General features: G+C 35.7%; 2 protein-coding genes across 9 annotated transcripts in view; both read right to left on the reverse strand.

The window, feature by feature from the left end:
- B3GALT1 (beta-1,3-galactosyltransferase 1) overlaps positions 1 to 25,772 on the reverse strand; it is a 697,560-nt gene that overhangs the window by 350,501 nt on the left and 321,287 nt on the right. The gene's annotated exons all lie outside the window — the stretch shown is intronic.
- LOC122751025 (gamma-aminobutyric acid receptor-associated protein-like) lies at positions 8,888 to 9,671 on the reverse strand. Its single transcript, XM_043997936.1, has one exon. The coding sequence runs from the start codon at positions 9,602 to 9,604 to the stop codon at positions 9,251 to 9,253; it is 354 nt and encodes a 117-aa protein (XP_043853871.1). The 5' UTR covers positions 9,605 to 9,671; the 3' UTR covers positions 8,888 to 9,250.

Below are 25,772 nucleotides of genomic sequence, written 5' to 3' on the forward strand. Positions count from 1 at the left end.
CACAACAACCCTGGGAGGTCCATGCTATTATTATCTCCATTTGACAGATGAGGAAACTGAGGAAGAAAGGTTAAGTGACTTGCCCAGGATCAAACATCTAGCAAGTGTCTAAGGTCAAATTTGAAGTTGGGTCTTCCTGGCTCCAGGCCCAGCATTCTCTCTACTATACCACCTAGTTTCCTAAGAAAACATAGCTGTAATCATATTCCTCCTGACCCCCTCATAGGGAAACATCAAGATTTTGTATTGGTCAGAACACAAAATCTAGGGGATTTTCTTTTATTGGCTGCTGACATATATGCATGATAAAAGTTAGAAAGTAGACCAGGAGAATGGAGGATAAGGAATTTGCCTTGTCTTTTGTGCATATGTGGATTTTTATTTGTATGTCAAGATGGACAGGGATCTTTGAAGCAATGAATGTGCCTTTGGTAGCCCCAGTTCTATACAGGTTTTTTTTTTGGGGGGGCAGGGCAATGAGGGTTAAGTGACTTGCCCAGAGTCACACAGCTAGTAGGTGTCAACTCCATATAGTTTTTGTGAAGTTTTCTTGGCAATAAATAGTCACAAAATAGTTTTTTTTAAAAGGGTCACAAGGTCTCCATAATGGGTTACATGAGAATTACAAGGACTTTTTAGTCCTAAACCAGATAGTTGTCTGGGACAACATATTTTGATTCAATCTCAGGGAAACAATCCATAGAAAATACTTAATTTTAACCTACACCACTCTGCTTAACTTTTATTCAGCAGTCTTTAACTAGATACATTGAAATATTTAAGAGATGCCATACTACTCTTTTTGGATAGTTATCAGGTGACCCTGAAGAGAAAAAGCCCATAAGTTGGGAGCAGAGAGGAGAAATGACATAAATACCAGTGGAGAAAACAGATGCCTAGCAAAGATGGCTCACCTAGTGGTGACATAACTGCAAAATATTGGTAGTTCAGCAGGATCTGAGGAGTCTTTTGCTCTGGTCTTTGGTACCTAATCAATTGCCAGACAAGCCTTTTCATTCTATTTCTGTGTTTCTCAAACCAATTCTTCTCTTTCCAATAGCCACCAATTGAGTTGAGGTAATCCCTCATCACCTCTTTCCTACAATACTACAACCAACTCTCTACCTTATCTCTCTGACTTGAGTCCATCCTCCAAATTTATGCCAAAATGATTTTCATAAAGCATGGGTCTGACCATGTCACTCCTCAACCTGGTAATCTTTAGGGGTTCCTTATTAATTCTAGGACCAAATATAAACTGCCCTTTAAAGTTCTTTATAACAACAACAACAACAACAACAACAACAACAACAACAACAACAACTACCCCATACACAGAAAAATAAAGTTCTGTATTTTGGCTCCACCTTACCTTTCCAGTCTCATATACTACTCTTCTTTGCATACTCTGGTCTATGATCCATCCAAACTGATCTTTGCTGTTCCTTATAAACAATACTCCATCTTCCATCTCCCCACATTGGCATTGTCTGTCTCTCAGGTTTGGAATGTATTCCTTCCTTATCTCCATCTCTTATGATCCTCATTTTCCTTCATATCTCAGCTACAGTTCTATCTTCTATATGCATCCTTTCCTGATTTTCCAAAATATTAATGGCTTTACCTTTCTTCTGCTTCCCCTTTCTCTATCTCTCTCTGCCCTCTGCTTCTCTCTTCCCCTCTTTCTCTCTCTCCCCACATGCACACACTACAATTGTAGTTATTTAGGACATATTTTGAACATGCTTTTATGTGAAAATGTTGTGTCTCTCAGTAGAATGAAAGCTTCTTGAGGGAAGTATCTGTTATTTGTATTATTTTAGTCTTTGTGTCTCTGGCCTCTAGAGTAGTGCTTGTCACATACTAGGATTTCAAAAACTTGTTTATCTATTGATCAATTGAGGTGAACCCTAAATGTGCCCTTCATGCACATGATCCAGTTCCTGGCATGCATCTCCCTCATAATATTCCTTTGCGTCCTCTGAGTATGAGTCCTCTCCATCGGTGGTATGGTAGCCAGTGGGAGAATGCACTGTTTTGTGCAAGAAAAAAAAAATCTTATGTCACTTGATTTGGCATGCCATTTAATTAAATGACTTTTATGTGTTCTGTGCTCTCTAGTTGGCTGTTAGAAGTACACGTTTCAGTGGAAACTTATGAGCTACGGTTTAGAGTGGGGGTTGAATCACAGATTACCTTTAACATCAGGAATTTTTCTGAAATTCCATGTGTGAGAGAGCATGGTTCAGGAGCTAAATTGTTATCACACTGAACTTTATCACTACAGTATAAATATAATCAGTATTATAACTAATGATAATATATAGCATTATATAGTGCTTTAAGGCTCTCAAAGAACTTTAAATATTATCTCATTTGATTCTCAGTACAACCCTGAAAAGTAGGTCATATTATTATCCCTATTTTTACTGAGGCTAAGAGAGCTTAAGTGATTTGCCAAGGCCATACATCTGCTAAGTGTCTGAGGCAGTATTTGAACTCCAGTCTTCCTGATTTCAAGTCCAGCCTTCTAATCACTGTGCAACTAGCAGCCTCTAATCTGAAGATGCCAATGTCTTGGACTCTTTCTGCTTGTCATATGATGCTTATGGGAAGACTCCTCATGGCACAGAAGTGGCTGGTAGATTGGGAGTTAAAAGGAAACTTGGAGGTCATCTATTCTAACTTCCTCATTTTACAGATCAGGGACTGAGGTCCAATGAGGTTAAACCACTTGCCACAATCATACATGTAATAAGAAGTAGTAACAGAGCTGGGATTTTGACTAGGGTAATTGGATTTCAATTCCTGGCTTCTTGCCATTTTTATGAGGCTGCCTCACCAATAGCAACCCTGACAGCAGATTTGCATTTCTGCTCCCACAATTCAACTAGTCTGTGTTCTTGATTGTGGTTATTCTGAACAACTATGAAAATAGCTCAGAGTTCCTTTAATTTGTGCTACCTCACACTTACCAAATTCACAACAATAAAAGGAAAAGAGAAAAACTCTATGCTGTTAACATTATGGAGAAACCAGTACACCCATTCATTATCAATCCATAAATTGGCAAGTTATTTTGGAGAGAAATTTGTTAGTGTGAAGTTATAAAAATTATCATGCTCTTTGATCCCAACAATAATTTGATTGTCAGGAGTATAACCATCAAACATTATCAAAAAGGGAAATTTTAAAAGTTATCAGTCAATCAAATATTTATTAAGCACCTATTGTGTCCTGGGCATTGGGGATACAATTATAAAAGTGAGACAATCCCTACCTTCAAGGAACTTGCATTCAAAAAGCTGGTTGTTCAAATATGTTTATGGCAACATTATTTGACATTTCAATAGAATAGAGAAAAAAGTTCTATCTTTCTAATACCTGGTGAATAGTCATAGAAAATGTGATACATCAATACAATATCATATTACAATATAATTAACTATCACAACTATGAGGAATATAAGTTCTTATAGTATATAAAAGTATAAAGGTTATATAAAAATAGATCAGTTTACATGTTGACTACAATTACATAAAATAATAAAAACAGGTGAATAGACTAAAACAATGGAAGGGTTCATAGAAGAAGAAAATTGAGATTGCTAGAGATATATGTAAATTTAAATTTTTTAAAAGGTATAAGTATATTTTAATTTAATATTAAATTCATAATCATTTTAATATGCTATAGGAAACTCATGATAAACCTGAAGTTGCAGTTGCAAACCTCTATTCCTTCTAGAAACCCTGAATTTCCCTCTCCCTTCTCCAGAAAGCAACAAAGGAAAATACATGAAATTTTGTTGATATTTGAAGTTTCAACAAAGTAGGTCCTTATAATTCACATTTTACACTGGCTCTAGGCACATTAAAGTGAGCCATTAGAATCTTAAAATTAAATATGTCTGACCAGCATGAAATATGGCTTATCAAATATCCTAACAAACCATGGTTTTGTTTCAACATTAAATAAGAGAATGTTGATGGTTTTATGTGGGTAAATTCAGAAGAAAACAAATTGGGCTGTTGATGTCTGAGAGGTAGATACTAGCAAACAAGGCAAGTAAGAGGTGACAAGTGAGTTACATGATGTTCCTAATTATTACAATATCCATTCTGTATAGGAAGAGTCTGTAAAGTCTAGAACAGAAGACACTTGGCTTTCTGGAATTATTTAGGATTTTTCTGACTTCATTCACAGTTCCATGTCCTAAGTTCAATTTTGAGAGAATGAAATCCACATGTTGGCTAAATGAAGAGAGGAACCCAGCCAGATTCTGAAATAATTAAGCTGGTCAACCTGCTCCAAGACATTAACAGCTGCTGTTTTAATCATTAATGAGGCAGTCAGTTTCTATAATCTGGGAGATGAACCAAGAATGTGGGTTTGGTTTTCTTCTCCTTTTAGGATCAGCTCACTAGAGATGAGCCCTTCTTCCATCTTAGTACTGTCACACTGCAAGCTGCTGATAACCTGAGGCAAAGATGGTACACTGTCATATTGCACCATATCACTAGGGCACACATGCACAGAGTTAGGAACTTAATTAGCAAAACCATAAAAATAAGAGGAACTCAAGAAGAGAATTCTAGGAACCCTCATTTGCAGTGCTTATGTGACACTATCAAAATCTAACAAACTGAAAAAAATCTATGATAAAGAGATGCATAGACTGGAAATCTTTGGTGGTCCAAAAATTCTCTTTAGTACTTTATTCAGAAGCCTTTGTGTTTCTGATGTTCATACTCTGATTGAGTGAACATCATCTCTGTCTTTGTAGTACAGTCCTTTTTCATTACTTATCTATTTGGACAGATGTATTGGGGTGGCCTTACATGATTGGAATCAGAAAACACCAAGCTCAGAGGAACTATAAAATCTAATGATGTTAAAAGCTATCTCTTCAAATAGAAAGACAAAAGACTTGCTCAACAGATCAATGGATTCAATTTCTGTTCTTTTCAGGGGAGATGCATTTCCTTGGAGATGGAAGATCTCCAAGTAAGAAGCAGAAACTATTTGTAATGTTGATTTAACTAAGAATGGAGCAGCTAGTTAGAGAATTTCAGATTTTAAAAATCATTCGTAGTTTTTCCCCTCTAAACCTATTTTAAGATAGTAGCATAAGTTTTCACCTGAAAAGAACAGGATTCCAGGAGGGTGGCAATTGCTTTTGGTTTGGATGCTCAGCAAAGCTTTTCTCTGATACCTTACCATGCTATCTGAGGTGTTCCCAGATTCTCAAAGGATACCCAGCAGTGGATAACCATTGCCAGATTCTACCACGTCGGAAAGCCTTCAGGTATGAGCCTGGTAACCGACTTGGTACAGAGAAGCTCATTAGCAGTAGGCTGACCACTTGATGATGAATTATTTGGCCCCCTCCTGCTTCTTCAACAACAGTGTATTGTGTCAAGGGAAGGAAACAGAGAGTATACAATTTTTATACTATCTATAAACATTACATTAGTTCATATTAGATGGGGGATCCTTTTCTGTGACTAATCAGTGGACAGCCAACTAAAGAAATTGAATGACAAGACAAAAGAAAAACAAAGGAGTTGCTGAAGTTGATTTTATTGCTCACTCAAAGACAATAAGAAACATCATTGAATGGGATACTTGGTCACCTTAGATTGTAGTGCACACAATATACTTTTGGCAAAAGGTGATAAGAATGATAATTGTCATTTGTATACCCATGTCCATTGCAAAAGATGAAGAGGAGGAATTCTATGATGAACTTGATGGAGATAAGGATTGGACTTGTCAGTATAGGGAACTCCCAGGTGAGGAAATTCCTACCCGTGCAAATCACTACCTTCTCTGTAACTTATAGTCCTAACATTTGGCTTCAGTATTGAGAATTTAAATGACTTGTCAAGTATCAAAATTATGTCAGGGTCAAAACATGAACCTGGTTCTGAGTCTTCCTGGTTCTGCATCCAGTTCTCTATCTAATATGACATGCCACCTCTCAAAGAACTTTATAGGAATTAAATCAACACACACTTTAATATCAAGTGACTTCAATGCAAAAGTGGATCACAGGGAAGGATAGCAATAAATTTATTGGGAAAATGGTCTGAAAGCAAATGACAGAGATGAGAGAAGCCAAAATCTTATGTATTGCACAGAAGCCTCACGCCTAGACATTGTAAATTCTGCTTTTTTTTGTTTTGTTTGTTTGTTTTTGGCCAGACAATGAGAGTGAAGTGACTTGCCCAGGGTCACACAGCTAATGTGTCCAGTGTTTGAGGCTAGATTTGAACTCAGGTCCTCCTGAATCCAGGGCCCATGCTTTATCCACTGTGCCACCTAGCTGCCCCCTACAGTAAATTCTGCTTTAAAAAACAGGAAGTAGTAGATGGTGAACATCAACTAACATCAGAAAACTGAAATTAAATATTTTATAAAGGTAAAAATTGTTTACAGATATGCAAGTCATTTCAGAATCTCTTATCTGGGTACTATCAGAACACCAGATTATTAGAACAATGATATATCATTGCCACCAAATTAAAATAAAGAATAAAAATGAGAAGATAGGGCTCCTGATAGAGGCAATTCCAAATTTAACTATTGAGATAGGTTGTAATGCCATAAAAATGGGAAGTACATTAAAGAACAGATACTGACACTATGACTATCTCTATTAACTAAGGAAGATTATCTGATTTAAATCAATTGTCACTACAAAGGGACCAAAAGAGCCTAGACACTCTCTCAGCCAGCAAATTCTTGGTTCTCTTGCCAAGAAAAGAGATAGGCAGCCAAAAGCAAAGCTGGTTTAAGGAGATACACTTGTTTTAAAAATCTTGTGGAAGATGATGGCAAAATGTTATGAGCAATATTGTTGCCTGAGAAAGTAGGAAGAAAAAGTGGAGGAAAAAACAGGAAAACAAGAAAGCTTAGAGTGAAATCAAGTTAAGCAAGGTCATTCCAAGGGCATGGAGGGCAATAAACAGATAAAAATGGAAAGATCTGTCAAAATTTCTAGAGTAAATTATAATGAGCTATTCCATCAACCACTCAATCTCATCCTCTAACTCTTCATCTCTCTATCTTTCTTACTAAGAATGTTTCCATTTAGTTTTAGTAGTGCCTGTCTATATTTTTTTGGCTTTATCATGACCTCTTTTTTGTCTGTCAGTCAGAAAGCATTTATTAAACACCTACTACGTATCAGGCAATATACTAAGCTCTGGGGATGCAAAGTAAGGCAAAAACAGTCGCTGCCCTCAAGAAGCTTACAGTCTAATGGAGACAACATGCAATAACTGTGTGTGTATGTGTGTGTATATGTATATATTTATCTATATATGTGTATATATATATATATAATTATAGTGAGGATAAATGAAAGGTAATCAACAGAGGGGTGGCACTGGCTTTGAGGGGGATCAGAAGGTGGGATCTTAGGGAAAGCTTTGCAGGCTTGGGAGACAACCAAGGAAAATGCCTGGAGACAAGAGATGCAATATCTTGTTCATGTCAGCTGATGGCACAGTGGATAGAGTGCCAGGCCTGTAGTCAGGCTTATCTTCTTGAGTTCAAATCTGGTCTTAGACACTTCCTGGCTGTGTGACCCTGGGCAAGTCACTTAACCCTGTTTGCCTTAGTTTGTTCATCTGTAAAATGAACTAGAGAAAGAAATGGCAAGTCACTTCAGTATCTATGCCAAGAAAACCCTACATGGGGGTTATGAAGTGCTGGACACAACTGAAATGACAATGAAAACAAATAACAGCTGTTTGTCTATGTTCTTAATGGGGTGGGGTAGAAATGACATTAAAGTAAACAACAGAAAAAGCAGTTGAAGTCAAGTATTCAGAGAGTAGGTCCAAGCTGGAAATGACACATTTTTAATGGTGTTGAGACATTAATTCTAAAGCTACTGGATAGAAGAGAGAATTCCAAACACTTGGAAAAGATCAGAAACTTTATTATTACAAAAAGAAACTGTGAAAAATCGGTAACAACCAATCGCATATGCTTACTTTCTTATATCTCTAAAATATTTATGAGAATGACCTATGTGTCACTGTGTCTTTCATGATAAGGAAAAAGGCAGGCTGTCACAAACAACATTCTGAAGCGGACCATATCTTTATAGTTCAAAAATTCACAGGAACTTTAGAGAAAACAAGATTCCAATGTAGCTATTTTTCTAAAAGAAACTGTTTGATTTGTAGAGCAATATTCCTCTTTAAGGGTTCTTCTTCCGTAAAATTTCTCCTCAGCATATTTCAAAATTGTAAAAGATTCCATGAAAGGTGTAACAGGCATGATCTTATTTAATGATCTTTTTTTTTTTTTTTTTAGTGAGGCAATGGGGGTTAAGTGACTTGCCCAGGGTCACACAGCTAGTAAGTGTTAAGTGTCTGAGGCCGGATTTGAACTCAGGTACTCCAGACTCCAGGGCTGGTGCTCTATCCACTGCGCCATCTAGCTGCCCCTATTTAATGATCTTTTGCTTATTAATATCAAGTAAGGCCTAAAATAGGATGACACATATGTTGACCAAAGGTGTTTTCCCTTGTTGTGGATATTTGTGGTTGTTTGTCCTTTGTTCTTGAAGAGGACCATGACATCAGGGTGATGTCATGACTTGGAGTGAATTGGATTTAAGCAAGGCAGGGCTGTGCAAGGTCACCAGCCTCACTTTCTTCTCTGGAGCCATCTAGGTCCAGTGGCAAGATATTATATCAGGATAATTGGAGATGGCCCTAGATGTTTTGTTTTTTTTTTAAGTTGGTGGTTTCTTTATTGATCTTCTCCACCCCCAGCCCCCTCCCACCCCTCCACCTCTACCCCGTGGGAGGGAAAATGAAAGGGGTGGAGGAGAGGGGAGGAATTGTAGGAACCCAAGTCCCTTGGGGAGTCTGGGAAGGAACAGAAACCAAAACAATCAGTGAGTGAGACAAAAAGAAAAAGGGAAACAACCAAGAAGAGATTGGGGGAGGGGAGAAGAGGAGGCAGAAAAAGGGAGGAAAAAAAGAAAATAGAGACATTGGGGGTCCCCTCTACCCTTGCCCTCCCCAACCCCAGCCAGAATGGGCTGAGGGAAAGAGAGTCTTAAACATTGCAAATTGCAGGTCCTGACAGGTGGTGTTGTTTGTCTTCCAGCAGGGGGAAGAAACTGAGGAGAATGGGGGAGGTGGGGGATAAGGAGAGGAAGAGACAGGGGAACCCTCACTCTTCTTAGAGAAGGGCCCCCCCACCCAGGGGCGGCAGGCAACTTCACAGACCATAGACACTTTCGTCGCTGTAGGCAATGTATAGAAAGAAGTCTTCTTCATGATGTTCCTGGTAAAGCTGGCCCATAGTGGCGCTGGTGGGTGGAATGACATTGTTGACAAAGAAAAATAGGGCATCCTCAGCTGGGAGATGAATTCGCTTCCGGATCAAGAAATAGAACTGACCGACTGTGAGATCAGAAGGCACCAGGTATTTCTTCTTGTCCAGGTCACCTATCCGGGCCTTGGGAGCCTTCTCCACAATTACCGGGACTCGGTCGGGATACTTCTTGCGGATCTTCTCGCCCTCAGAGCGGCGCTTCTCGAACGGGTGCTCCTCCTTGTAAACGAACTTCATCCTCCCAGGGACCGGGCCGGGATGGGCTGAGGGGAGCGGGGGAGGGGGGGGCGGACGGGGCCGGGGCGGGGGGGCGGCGGCGACGGAGACGGACGGCCGGGCGGGTGAACTCACTCGGCGGCCCCTAGATGTTTTAAGACAATTGGGCTTAAGTGACTTGCCTAGAGTCACATAGCCAGTAAGTGTCTGAGGTGATATTTGAACTTACAAATATCCTCCTGACTCCAGGGCCAGTGCCTCATCTACTGATCCACTTAGCTACCCCTGTTGTGGATAATGTCCATCATAGAATCCAAATTGAAGAGAGATTCTATTTAGATGGTGATGTCCCCTAGATGATTCTGTTTCTTGGTGGTATTGCCCCAACTGAGTCAAACTCTGGAATATTGCCCAATTTCCTAAATAAGACCCATAATTCCACAAGAATTCAGCCTACCTATGCATGCAGGAAGAATCAAGTGGATGAAGAATGGTTACTGTCGAGGCAGTCAGGTGGCACAGTGGATAAAGCACCGGCTCTGGATTCAGGAAGACCTGAGTTCAAATCTGGCCTCAGACACTTGACACGTACTAGCTGTGTGACCCTGGGCAAGTCACTTAACCCTCATTGCCCCACAAAAAGAAAAAAAAAATAACGGTTACTGTAAAGGCAATGATATAACCCAACGATATGGAGTTGGATGGACACCCCAGAGAGCAGGTCCATCAGTATGGATTTATTGGACAGACATAATGGATGGCAAATAAATCAGGACCAGAATTTAACAGGAAAAAGGGAGCAGATTGGCTTGCTTTAGAAAATTTAACAGCTATTTTAATGACCTTAAACTTCTCTCTGAAACTAAGACTCACTTTTCCATATCAGTATCCTGGTTAATGTGAGTGAGATTTTCCCCACCCCTTAAATATAAGTGATTTACCTGTAATAATAATCACTATAACATGAGGCAAATGGTGATTTAATTTAATATGTTTACATATTCTCTAAATTTCTTATATAACCTGTTTCTCTTTGTGCATGATATATTTCAACCTAATCTTTCATGTGGGTCATATAGCAGCTTTGCAATCATGTCCCTTTTTAAAAGGTGCATTGTGGTTAACCACAACACTAAAAAATACTATCTACTAAGCTGAAGTAACCAATCAGCATTGAGATTTATGACTTGTTGCTTTAGAAATATGCTTTAGGGCAAATTGTTTCCCTTTTATGACTGGTTGGGTAGTTGCCAGTCAAGATGGGACACCCCAAAGCTTATGTTTATATTTTGTTTGATGCATATTATGTTTCAATGTATCATTTTCCTTACCAATCGCAATATGCTCTAAAGATGCAATGGGAGGAGTCAGGAGTATAAATAACAGCCCCTGGCTTTGCTTGGGGTCTTTTGGGTTCCAGACCTGAGACCAGCTTTTTTGTGAGATTGTATCTCTCTCTCTCTCAATAAACCAATTTTCTATGGCTGGGAGACTTTGCTGTTTCTTTTTCTTTGTTGGACTTAGAAATTTTCACAGCATGAGTCATGGATCATTATAGTTTCTGAAGAATTAAAATTTCAGGTTACCCAAAGGGCAATGGAGAGGTACATCATGGGTGTGGGTAAGCTGCAGAATGTTAACAATTCAGAACTATGAGGGAGAAAGGCATTAAGGACATTAGGGAGGTTTTTGATTAGAAGAGGAGGTGGGTTGGTCATGTAGCCAGAGTAAATGGTATCAAATTAATTGATGATACTAGCTTCTAAATACTTAAAAGAAAGACTAAATGAATTACAAGAAGAAATAGACAATAAAACTTTAATAGTTGGGAACCTCAATTTACCTCTTTCCAGGCCTGAGTAAATGGAATAACAAAATAATAAAGAAAGATATTAAAAGCTTCAATGGAATTTTAGAAAAATTAAATATAAAAGATGTCTGGAAATAATTGAATGGAAATAGAAAAGATCTTTTTATAGATCTTCTTAGCTATGTGACACCTTTACAAAAATTGATCATGACTTAGGGCATCAAAACTTCACAAACACAGAAAAATAGAAATACTATATATAACCTATAATAATCACAATGTACAAAAGTACAAAAGTACTGAAAATCGACTGGAGACTAGATAACTTAATCCTAAAGATTTAGTTGGTCAAAAAACAAGTAATAGACATGATAAGAAATTTAATTAACAGTGATGACAACAATGAGAGAACATGCCACCATTTTTGGGGATGTGACCAAAGCAGTCTTTAAGGGAAATTTTGTCTCTCTAAACATTTTTATTAACAAAAAAGAGAAGGAACGGATTAATGAATTAGGGATACAGCTAAAAATACTAGAAAACCACCAAATATAAAAAGTTCAATTAATCACTAATATAGAAATCCTGAGAATTAAAGAAATTAACTATGTTGAAAACACAAAACCTACATTAAATTAAAAAAATTAAAGTAGGAGCTATTTTAAGGAAAAACACAATAAAACATATAAACTACTAGCTAATTTAGCTAGTGATTCAAAAATGAGAAAGGAAGACTCACAACAAAGGAAGATGTAATAAAGGATATTATGAGAAACTATTTTGTACAATGACTTGCAAATAAATCCAGCAACTTAAATGAATACTTAAAAATATAAAATGCTCAAATTAACAGAAAAATATAGATAATTTAAATAATATAATTTCAGAGGAAGAAATTAAACCAACCATGAATGAGCTTCCAAATAGGGGGAAAATAACTCCAGGATCAGATGAACTCACAAATGAATTCTATCAAACATTCAAGAAACAACTAGTTCTAGTATTTCATAACTTGGTTGCAAAAATAGAAAAAGAAGTGATCCTACCAAATTTCTCCATAACAGATATGTTCTTGATACACCAGATGATACGAGAGTCAACACAGAAAAGAAAACTATAGATTACTATCCTTAATGAAGATAGATGCAAATAATAAATAAATAAAATATTGACAGTGGCTAAAATAACCTATCATAAAGAGTATACACTATGACCAGGTTGGATGTATACCAGAAATTCAGGGTTCATTTAATATTAGGAAATCTATAAATTAAATTAACCACATGAAAAACAAAATCTTATGATTATATCAACAGCTGCAAGAAAGGCTTTTGATAAAGTGCAGCACTCATTTCTGTCAAAAACACTAGGAAACAGGAATAAATGGGTCTTTCCCTAAAATAGTAGAGTCTGTATCTAAAACCAATAGTTACCATTATATATGGAGATAAATCAGAATCTTTTCTAATATAGTCAGGTGATCGACAAGGTGCCCGTTGCCACCTTGATGTAATACTGGAAATACTGACTATAAAAGAATACAGAAAAATCCAAATAAATAAACATAGGTAAAGAAGAAACAAAAATATAACTTTTTGTACATATGATGGTATACTTAACCTTAAAGAGTCAACTAAAAATTAAATGAAACAATAACTCCAACATGCAGAATTTAAAATAAATCTACACACACACACACACACACACACACAAACAAACAAATAAATAAATAAATCTACACAAATCATCAGCATTTCTATGAACCAATAAAACCCATCAGGAAGAGATAGAAAGAGAAATTCTAATATTTAAAATTACTGCATATTTATGCATGTATATGCATACAATACTTAATAATCTACCTTCTAAGATATACACAATAACTATATAAATACATCAATGAATATTTATAGAAATACAGACGTAAATCTTTGGAAAATATTGCTTGTTCCAAATGAGTCAATAAATGGAAAAGGACATATACCTAAATAAATTTAATTATTCCATGCTACCTAAATCAAACTACTGAAGGATTACTTTGTAGAACTAGAAAAAAAATTAAAAATTATCTATAGAGGAGAAAAGTTTAAAATCTCAAGAGAAATTATGAAAAGAAATGAGGACAAAAGCAGGTCTAGAACTGCCAGATCTCAAACAATTTGATATTGGTTAAAGAAAAAAGAGAGAGGTCAATAAAGCAGTTGAACACATTAGGTATACAACTTACAAAAACAAAAGTATTGAGTTCCCATGTATTCCATAAACACAAATATTTCAGTTATTGGGATAAGGATTCCCTATTTAACAACAACAAGAACAACATAAAAAACTAATAAGAAAATTAGACATCAGTATGGAAGAAATTAGATTTAGACCAACACCTGACATCTTATACAGATGTGCCAAATGGGTTCATCATCTCGATATAAAAGGTCTCATAAATAAATTAGAGACATATAAAATGCTTATTAAAACTCTAGATAGAAAAAAGTTCATAACCAAATAAGGAATACAGAGAATCACAGAAAATAAAAAGAATAATCTTGTTTACACAAAATTTAAAAGCCTCTACACAAAGAAGTCCAGTAATGCTAAGATTGAAAGGGACAAACCTTGGAGAAATATCTCTGCAGAAGTTTCTCTGAAAAGTTTAATTTCTAATATATGTAACAAACTGATATAAATCTATATGAGGAAGAACTAGTGCCCAAATATAAATGGTCTAAGGACATGAATATATAATTCCAAAGAGAAGAAATCCAGCGTAGCAACATTCATATGGAAAAAAATACTTCATTTCACTACAAATGAGAGAAATGACAATCAGTTCCAAGATTGCATCACACCTACCAGAGTGGCAAAGATGATAAGAAAAGAAAATAATAAATGTTGGAGGTGCTGTGGGAAAACAGGCACATTAATGTATTATTGGTAAGACTGTGGGTGGTTTCAATTGTTCTAGAAAGCAATTTGGAATTATACACAAAAAGTTACTGAACAGTGTGTGCTCTCTGACCCATTTATACCATTTCTAGACCTTGACCCAAAAGAAATCAAAGAAAGAGGAAAAATTACTACTTATATTGGCTCTTTTTGTAGTGGCAAAAATTTGCTGAAGGGATTGCCTGTCACTTTTGGAATGGCATATGGTCATCACAAAGTATGGCATAAGAATATGATGGGGTACTGTTGAGCTATAAGAAATGAGAAAAATTGATTATTTAAAAATATAGATATATGAACTGATATAGAGTAATATAAGCTGGACTGGAAAAACAATTTATTACACACAGACATATGATACACATATGTGTATGTATATGCACATGTGTGTATATGTATATGTATTGTAATGATTGGAATGACGCCACCTGCTGGAGACTTACTGTAGGAAAACTCTGCCATGAGGAGAAGGCGCCTGAGAGCAAGACATGTGGCTTTTCTTTGGCATCAGGAAGTGACGTTTGCTTGTGGGAGGAAGACGGGGTGAGGCTGGCACTCTTGGTTTTTTCGTCAGGACTCTGGTGGAGAGCGGAGCTAAAAATGTGCTCTCCCTTTGAAAGATAGATGAATCTAGGCCTTTCTCTCTATCTTCACCAAATTCTTATTCTCCTTAATAAATGCTTAAAAGTCTAAACTCCTGCTAAAGCTTATAATTTATTGGCAACCACTCATTAGATATTTTAGACGGACTAGCTAGAATTTTAGCTCCTTACATTATATGTATATGTTTATAGGCAGCTAGGTGGCACAGTGAATGGAACACCAGGCCTGGAGTTGGGAAGACTTGAGTTCAAATATGGCCTCAGATACTTACTAGCTGTGTGACCCTGTAAAAGTCACTTAACCCTATTTGTTTCAGGAAATGTCAAATCACTTCAGTATTCTTGCCAAGCAAATCCCAAATAGGTTCACAAAGAGTCAGACCTGACTGAAATGACTGAACAACAATGTATAATATTGTATATTATTTACATATAGAAAATATGTATAAAACATCAATATTAAGGAATGAACAATTTTGATGATTTTTATGACTGAAGTAAGAATGAAAGGAATAGAAACAGAACAATTTATATCATGACACTAAATTTTTTTTAAAGCTGTAAGAAATATGTGATACCGTGACTATACATTGTTCCAGAGAACTGGTAATGAAACATACTATCCATGACAAAAATATGAGGGATATAGGGCAAATAAATAAATGTATGTATGCATGTATATATATGTAAATGTACATATATCCACACATATTTATATGTATATATACACACAAATACACATACATATGAATATATGTATATACATATATGTACACATATTTTGCTTAACTGTACAAAGGTATTTGTTTTTCTTTTCTTTTCCAATTGATGTTGGGGGGGAAGAGAAAGCAAATACATTTCTATTAGGTTTTTAAAAATAGAAAGGTGGTAGAAGGTGCTACAGATGTGGAATGTTGCATACACTTTGTAATTATATCAGCATATCATTAATTTCACTTAAATGTTTTACTTTATTGCAAGTGACCTGTCATGGAGAAGAGATAATCTACAAATATTTATAATGTAAAATAAAACATTAATAATTTTTAATGAGCTCTGGAATTGAGAATTGAAAAATATTTATATACATGATTACCTCCTGTATAGTATTATATTTATTATGAATATGATAATTAATTTTGAGGAGATTAGACTTAATAATCTATATAGATCATTCCATAACACATCATTGCAAGCTTTAAAAACTTAACACTTATTGGATACTTAATAAGACATGATTTGGTGTCTGGAATTATACATAAGAAACTCACTATCTTTCCTGGACTGACAGTTGACAAATCATTACCGTACAAATAGGGATCTCAAAATAGCCAGTAGAACTGAGGTGACCAGATATACTAGAATAAGACCATTATCACAGATAGCACTATTGAGCAAAATTACCCACACATAATATTCATTCATGAGAACTTAAAAACAATTATTTAAAATAAAAAACACATATGTGTATATATATATGTGTGTATAGATACATACATATATACATATAAAATAACAATGTATACATATATAAATAGAAAATAACATCATGTATATGATATTATGTTGTATATATATATGTATATGTACATATGATGTTATTATATATGTATATGTGTGTGTGTGTGTGTGTGTGTGTGTATGATTTTATTTTAGAAAGTCTGTCAATGATGTCAGAGAGAAGCCAGGCAGTTGCCTGAGCTCTCCCGAGTTTCCCTCAGAAACATTAAATCAAGCCTCTAAATGGATTCTGGAACTACAGAACCTAAAAAACGAGGGAGAGACGCAATCTTCCAACTTGCGATAATTTAGAAGACTTCAGGAAAGGTCTGTCTCACCTGGACAAAAGGGGAACAAACACACCTCAGTGCAGAGGGAGTATGGGCAAGTCAGCAGAAGGCTCACAGCACAGATCAGCAGCTGAGGCATCTTGGTCCTGGCTCAGCAGGCTGGTGGTGTAGCAGGCCAGTTGTAAGACTGGCCCCAAATGAGAGGGCAAAGTGCCAGTTAGAAAACCACCCTCAGGACAGGCATGACTAGGCCAAGCCATCCCAGCACAGGGAGCAAGTCTAGGGTGGTGAGGAATCTGCAAGCCACAGAGGCCTCAGAGCAGAAAGCCACTGACCAGGCCCCTATCCCCCAGTACAAGAAGTTTGCAGCAGGGGCCCCTCTGCCCCAGGAGCAGACTTCAACTTTAAGAGTAAAAAAAAAAAGGCTACAATATGAGTAAGGAACAGAAAAGGACCCTTACCATTGAGTTTCTGTGGGGAGAGGGAAGACCACAACTCAAACTCCGATGAAGATAATGTGATGAATTAGTCTCAAGACCAAAAAGCCTTCTTTGAAGAGCTCAAAACGGATTAAAAAATCAAATTAGAGAGGTAGAAGAAAAAATGGGAAAAGAAATGAGAGAAATGAGAGTTACACAAGAAAATTATGAAAAAAAAAAAGAGTCAACAGCTTGGCAAAGGAAGCATGAAAATTAACCAAAGAAAACAATTCCTTAAAAAATACAATTGGCCAAATTGAGGGGGTGGGGGTAGGAAATTGGCCAAATAGAAGAGCAGGTACAAAAATTTACTGAAGAAAACAATGCCTTAAAAATTAGAATTGGGCAGATCGAAGCTAATGGCTCCATGAGACACCAAGAATCACTCAAACAGAATCAAAAGAATGAAAAAAAAAATAGAAGAAAATGTGAAATACCTCATTGGAAAGACAACTGACCTGGAAAATAGTCCAGGAGAGATAATTGAAGAATTTTTGGACTACCTGGAAACCATGATAGGAAATTATCAAGAAGAACTGCTCTGATATCCTAAAAACAGAAGATAAAATACTGATTGAAAGCATCCATCAATAACCTCCTGAAAGAGACCCCAAAAGGAAAACTCCAAGGAAGGGGGGCTGATAAAAGGGAGGGCAGATTGAGGGATGCAGTGGTCAGAAGCAAAACGCTGGTAAGGTGAAATAGGGTGAAAGAAGAAAAAAATAAAAAGGGGAAAATAAGATGGAGGGAAATACACAGTAATAATAATTGTGAATGTGAATGGGACCAACTCTCCCATAAAACAGAAGAGAATAGCAGGGTGGATTAAAAACCAGAATCCTACAATATGTTATTTACAAGAAACACATTTGAAGCAGAGAGATACATACAGAGTAAAGGCAAAAAGTTGGAGCAGAATATACTATGCTTCAGCTGAAGTAAAAAAAGCAAGGGGTAGCAAAGCTAATCTCAGACAAAGCAAAAAAAAATGAGCTAATTAAAAGAGATAAAGAAGGAAACTACATCTTGCTAAAAGGTACCATTGATAATGAAGTGACATTAATACTAAATATATAAATATATATGCACTAAATGGGATAGCATCCAAATTCTTAGAGGATAATTTAAATGAGTTACAAGAGGAAATAGACTACAAAACTATAGTAGTGGGGGAACTTAACCTTCCCCTCTAAGAATTAGATAAATCTAACCACAAAATAAATAAGAAAAAAGTCAAAGAAGTGAATAGGATTTTAGAAAAGTGAGATATGATAAACTTCTGGAGAAAATTGAATGGGAATAGAAAGGAATATACCCTTTTCTCAGCAGTATATGGCACATACACAAAAATTGACCATGTAGTAGGGCACAAAAAATTCACAGTCAAATGTAGAAAGGCAGAAATAATAAATGCATCCTTATCAGATCATGATGCAATAAAAATTACATGTAATAAAGAACCATGGAAAGATAGACTGAAAATCAATTTGAAACTAAATAATCTCATCCTAAAGAATGAGTGGGTCAAACAACAAATCATAGAAACCATCAACAACTTCATCCAAGAGAATGATAACAATGAGACAACATACCAATACTTATGGGATGCAACCAAAGTAGTTATTAGGGGAAATTTTATATCTCTAAATGCTTACATGAATAAAATAGAGAAAGAGGAGATCAATGAATTGGGTATGCAACTAAAAAAGTGAGAAAAAGAACAATTAAAAAACCCCAAATTAAATGTTAAATTATACATTCTGCAAATCAAAGGAAAGATGAATAAAATTGAAAGTAAGAACACTGTAGAATTAATCAGTAAAATTACAAGCTGGTTTTATGAAAAATCAATAAAATAGATAAACCTTTGGTTAATTTGATTAAAAAAAGAAAAAAGAAAACCAAATTACCAGTATAAAAAATGAAAGTGGTGAATTCACCACCAATGAAGTGGAAATTAAAGTAATCATTAGGAGCTATTTTGCCCAACTGTATGCCAATAAATTTGACAATTTAAATGAAATGGATGAATATTTACAAAAAATATAAATTACCCAGATTAACAGAAGGTGAAATAAAAGACCTGAATAGCCCTGTTTTAGAAAAAGAAATTGAACAAGCTATCAATGAACTCCCTAAGAAAAAATCTCCAGGGCCAGATGGGTTTACAAGTGAATTCTATAAAACATTTACAAAACAATTAATCCAATATTATATAAATTATTTGGTAAATAGGTGAAGATGGAGTTCTATCAAATTCCTTTTATGACCTTTTATGATACCTAAATCAGACAAAGCCACAACAGAGAAAGAAAATTATGGACCAATTTCTTTAATAAATATTGATGCAAAAATTTTAAACAAAATATTAGCAAGAAGATTACAGCAATGTTCCACCAGGATAATACACTATGACCAGGTGGGATTTATACCAGGAATGCAGGGCTGGTTCAGAATTAGGAAAATTTTCAACCTAAGTGACAACATCAATAACAAAACTAACCAAAATGATGATTATCTCAATAGATGCAGAAAAGGATTTTGACAAAATACAACACCCATTCTTATTAAAAAACACTAGAGAGTATAGGAATAAATGGAGCTTTACTTAAGATGATAAACAGTATCTACCCAAAATCTTCAGCAAACATTATCTGGAATGGGGATAAGTTAGATGCATTTCCAATCAGATCAGGGGTGAAACAGAGATGTCCACTATCACTGCTATTATTTAATATTGTACTAGAAATATTAGCTTTAGCAATAAGAGAAGAAAAAGTAATTAAAAGATTTAGAATAGACAAGAAGGAAACAAAACTATCACTCTTTGTAGATGATATGATGGTATACTTAGAGAATCAACTAAAAACTGCTTGAAACAATTAACAATGTTACCAAAGTTGAAAGATATAAAATAAATCCACATAAATCATTAGCATTTTTATACATGGTCAACATAGCTCAGCAGCAAGAGATAGAAAGAGAAATTCCATTTAAAGTAACTGTCAACAACATAAATTATTTGTGAGTCTACCTGCCAAGACAAACTCAGGAATTCTATTACACAATTACAAAACACTCTTCACACAAATAAAATCAGATCTAAATAATTGAAAAATATCAATTGCTCATGGATAGGCTGATCTAATATAATAAAAATGAAAATTCTACCTAAATTAACTTACTCATTCAGTGCCATGCCAATCAGACTATCTAAAATTATTTTATAGGGTTAGAAAAATAATAACAAAATTCATTTGGAAGAACAAAAGGTCAAGAATATCTACAGAACTAATGAAAAAAATGCACAGGAAGGTGGGCTATCCATACCAAATCTGAAGCTATACTATAAAGCAGCAGTCATCTAAACTATTTGGTACTACCTAGAAACAGAGCGGTAGATCAATGGAATAGGTTAGGTACAGGAGAGACAGAAGTAGTCATTTACTGTTTGGTAAACACAAAGACTACAGCTTCTGGCATAAGAACTCAGTATTTGACAAAAACTGCTGGAAAAAATGGAACATAGTATGGCAGAAACTAGGCATAGAACAACATCTTATACTGTATACAAAAATAAAGTCAAAATGGGTGCATGATTTAGACAGAAAGGGTGATAACATAGATAAATCAGGACAGGAAGGAAAAGTTTACCTCTCAGATCTATGGAGAGGAGAAGAATTTATGACCAAAAAGAGATAGAGAATATTATGAAATGTATAATGGATGATTTTGATTACATTAAATTTAAAAGTTTTTGTACAAACAGAAGCAATGCAGTCAAAATTAGAAGGGAAGAAGAAAGCTAGGATACTTTTTACAGCCAGCATTTCTGATAAGGGCCTCATTTCTAAAATATATAGGTGACTAAATCAAATTTATAAGAATGTAAGTCATTCTTCAATTGAGAAATGGTCAAAGGATATGAACAGGCAGTTTTCAGAGGAAGAAATCAAAGCTATCCATTGCCATATGAAAAAATGCTCTAAATCATTACTGATTAGAGTGATGCAAATTAAAACAAGTCTGAGGTACCACCTCACTCTTTTCAGATTGGCTAATATGAAAAAAAGGAAAATAATAAATGTTGGAGAATCTGTGGAAAAAGTTGGAAACCTAATGCATTGTTGGTGGAGTTATGAACTGATCCAAACATTCTGGGGAGCAATTTGGAACTATGCCCAAAGGGCTATAAAGCTGTGCATACCCTTTGACCCAGTAATACCACTACTAGATCTGTATCTCAAAAGAGATCATAAAAAAGGGAAAAGGACCCATATGTACAAAAATGTTTATAGCAGCTCTCCTTGTGGTGGCAAAGAATTGGAAATCGAGGAAATGCCCATCAATTGGGGAATGGCTGAATAATTTGTGGTATATGAATGTAATAGAATACTACGATGGTATAAGAAATGATGAGTAGGCAGATTTCAGAAAAATCTGGAAAGACTTAAGTGGACTGTGTAAGGTGAGCAGAATCAGGGGAACATTGTACACAGTCACAACAACATTGTATGGTGATCAGCTTGTGATAGACTTAATTCTGCTCAGCAATATAATGATCCAAGACAATTCCAAATGACTCAAGATGGAAAATGCTCTACACATGCAGAAAAAGAGAGCTGTGGAATTTGCATGAAGATTGAACCATAATGTTTCTACTATTTTTTGAGCTTTCCCCCTTTAATTATGATTCTTTCACAACATGATTAATGCAGAAATATGTTTAATGTGATTATACATATATAACCCATATTGGATTGCTTTCTGTCTTAGAGAGAGGGGAGAGAAGGAAAGGAGGGAGAAAAATTTGTAACTCAAAATCTTATGAAAACAAATATTGAAAACAAAATTTACATATAACTGGAAAATAATAAAATATTTTTATGATTTAAAAAAAAAGTTTGTCATAGGTTACCACCTGCCCTGTACTTCAAAGTGCTTTCAACTAACTAAGAAAAATCATAAATGGAATTGGAATAAAGCAAACAACTAATAAAAAATAAAACAGAAATATATAGACATATCAAACACTGTCTCCAAGTTACTTTTTTTTTTTTTTTTTTAGTGAGGCAGTTGGGGTTAAGTGACTTGCCCAGGGTCACATAGCTAGTAAATGCTAAGTGTCTGAGGCCAGATTTGAACTCAGGTACTCCTGACTCCCGGGCCGGTGCTCTATCCACTGCGCCACCTAGCTGCCCCCAAGTTACATTTGAATGAACAACTTTTAAAATATAGAGACCTAGCAGAGGAGATAAAAATTTGGTGAGAAGACAAAGTATGTATCACTCCTACTCTCCAAATTGCAGCAGGAGTTGTACTTTTATAGGAGTTGTTTTCTTCTAGCATAAAGAGGATGAGCTAACATACTTTTGTTCAATCATAAAAACATTAATCAATTTATCCAATAATTTACAGAACATTAAATATGAAAGTAAATAGTATGACAGTATTTTGTCCTAGGATATTTCTATTTCTATTTCATTGGAAAATATGAGAATAAAATGATAAAAATATTTATATTTAGACAAGACTCTCTACTTTATATGCTCTTTCACTCCCAACAACCCATGGATACTTGCCCATGGGTAAGTATTATTCCCATTTTATAGATAAGAAAAACAGAGACTTCAAGTAGTTTAGTAACTTGCCTGAAATCACACAGCTAAAAAGTGAGAGACTCACTATGGCATTAAAATTATGCAATGATCCATTGGTTTAAAAAGTATATTCCAATGGAATTCCCATCAATTGGGGAATTACTAAACAAGCTGTGGTATATGATGGTAATGAATATTATTTATAAGAAATGACAAGCAGGATGATTTCAGAAAGGCCTGGAAAGACTTGTATGAACTGATGTATAGTGAAGTGAGCAGAACCAAGAGAACATTATACACAGAGACAGCAATCTTTTTTGATGAAAAACTGTGAAAGACTTAACTATTCTCAACAATAAAATGATCCAAGACAATCCCAAAAGATTATTGATGAAAAATGTTATCTGACTCCAAGAAAGAACTGATATTAATAGAACACATGCTATTTTTCACTTTCATTTTTTCTTTTATTCAATTATTTTTATACAAAATGACTAATGTGGGAATATTTTACATAATCATGCATTTATAACCTATATCTGATTGCTTACCATCTCAGGGAAGGGGGAAGGGAGGGAGGGAATGAGGGATAAAAATTGGAACCCAAAATTATAAATAAAAATATTTATCATTTTTTAAAAGTACATTCCTTGGATTCATTGAGGAACCTGTTAAAATTAACAAAGCTGAAACACAGTCAAACAATTTTAGCTGACTACCGGAATTAAATGTCTTCTTAGAGTGCAGCATTTCCAGTGTTGAGTTTGGATTTCAGGAGCAAAGAATAGAGTCTGTGCTCATTTAAGACCATTTAACTGTACCCTCCAGAAGATGTTCTTGGAAACTACAGTTCACCCACCAGAAAACAAACACCAGCAACTAGGGTTTACAGAAGGCAGGAATTTTTCATTGACAATTATATAGACAACAGAACTAAAAACAGGCCCAGACTTAATAGTTTGGCAATTCTTAGAAAGCTATCCAGCAAAAGGTACTTCAGGGTGAGTTGGTCAGGAATGTGGATATTAGTTCTGCCTGGGCTTAGGGTGACATTGCCTCCCGCTCCAGGATAGAGGCTCAGAACTGCAACAGGAAATTGCAGTTCTCCAATCAGAGCAGGGGTTATGCTTTGAATGGGAAAATTGGGGGTTTATAAAATGTCAAAGCTCAGGGTATATCTTGAACCTAGGGCATCACAGAGCCCAGATATCAACAGCAAAGCCTCTGCAGGGGTTTGAAGGGGGGCAGTGGCAGTAGACTGAGGCAAGAAATAGAGAGAGATCCAAAAAGTTCCAACATGTTTTTGTTCTATATTTGCAAGGTTCTACTTTAGTGGAATAAAAGTAGCTGCTTTTAATTAAAATATCCCTGTTTCTACCATAGAGATATCTAAAGGGGGAGGAGGATATCTGCTTTAATAGATATTAATAAATTGGGAATGTTCAGAGGATGTCAAACAGAATACAGAAGGGCTTTGAGTCCATATTGTATGAAGATTGGTAGGAGGGATTCTAGATGTTTAGCTTAGAGAAGAGAGGATCTAGGAGAAACATGATAGCTTTCTTCATGAATCTGTAGGGCTATCTTGTTGAGAAGGCCGCAAGGTCCCCTTCCTTGGGGATCTGTAAGTGGAAGCTTGTCAGGAATATTATATGGTGGATTCCATTCCTAAATAGGTGGGACTCACTGGCCTCTTAGGCCCCTTCCAACTCTCAAATTCAGTGATCCTGTGACTATTATCAGTACATGTCAAGAGAAATATTTGAAGCTGTTCTTCCAGGGGGCAGCCTAGTAATTTTCCATGAGTATTAACTAAATAAGAGTAAGACCAATGGAAAAGAATGTGATCAATACATCATTTTTCTAATAAAAAATATGTCATTTTTCTATCTCCCCAAATTCAGTAGTATGAAACAAATTCCTTTTATTCTGTCTTCAGTGAAAATGAAGAATAAACAGCTGGTCAAAATCCTTGATATAAAGCTCTTGATAGTTCTAAAGACTAATGAATGATAGTGAACATTTGGATATTGCTTTATACCTTATAAATCCCTGTGCATGTAGTATCTCAGTTAACCCTCACAAAAAAACCTTTTGTGGGGAGCACGATAGCTAGGTATTATCAGTTCCATTTGTAGACGAAGGAACTGAATCTCAGAGCAGACATGTGATGCCTATGGTAGAGCTTGAAAGTGTCAGATGTAGGATTTAATTTCAGCTATTCTCACTCCACATCGTTGTTGTTGATGTTGGTGTTGGTGTTTTCCCTGCTGTACTACCTGGCTTTCCCTTTTCCTCACTTTTATCTGGTTAATGCACAAAACCCAGAATGGAATATTTGAAGGCAAGTTGCTCTCTGTAAAATTCATTTCAGCCATATCTGGGAAAGAATTGATTGAAAATGACACACACAAATCGAAACTGCATTGCCCTCAATCCAGGAGTTAAACAAACTAAGTTTCTCTTCCAGATCCAGAGTAGGCCATGTTACATTAACAGAGAAAAGCAAAGTCAGGCTGCAAACTGACTTCAACCTCAGAAGACTTATTAGTAGGCAAGAAAGTCAATGCACAATTTAAAAGGAAAAAAAAATGATTTAAGCCGTGCCACTGCTATTATAACTGGGGGCAAGCTTTGTCAACGATTATTTAATGCTCTGCCCTATCACCACAAACTTATCACCATCTGTTCCCTTTGTATCTTCCTCTCATTCTACAGAACAGAAATATTTCCCACTGTATTATTAGATACCCTATTATGTGCCACAGTTCTTGGTTCGAATATCAGAACTGAGCACCAGGAAAAAAAAAAGAAGTTGGTTTGCCCTCTAAGTGTCCCCAATTCTCGGGAGTACTTGCTATATCACTGTCTCCCCACTCACTTCCAACTTCTGAGGTTGTTCTGAAATTTGTTTAAATGAGAAAAAGATTATCTTAATGCTTATGAGCATAAGTACTTTCAAAAT

The sequence above is a fragment of the Dromiciops gliroides genome, chromosome 3 (assembly GCF_019393635.1).
Source record: "Dromiciops gliroides isolate mDroGli1 chromosome 3, mDroGli1.pri, whole genome shotgun sequence".
Classification (NCBI taxonomy): Eukaryota; Metazoa; Chordata; class Mammalia; order Microbiotheria; family Microbiotheriidae; genus Dromiciops; species Dromiciops gliroides.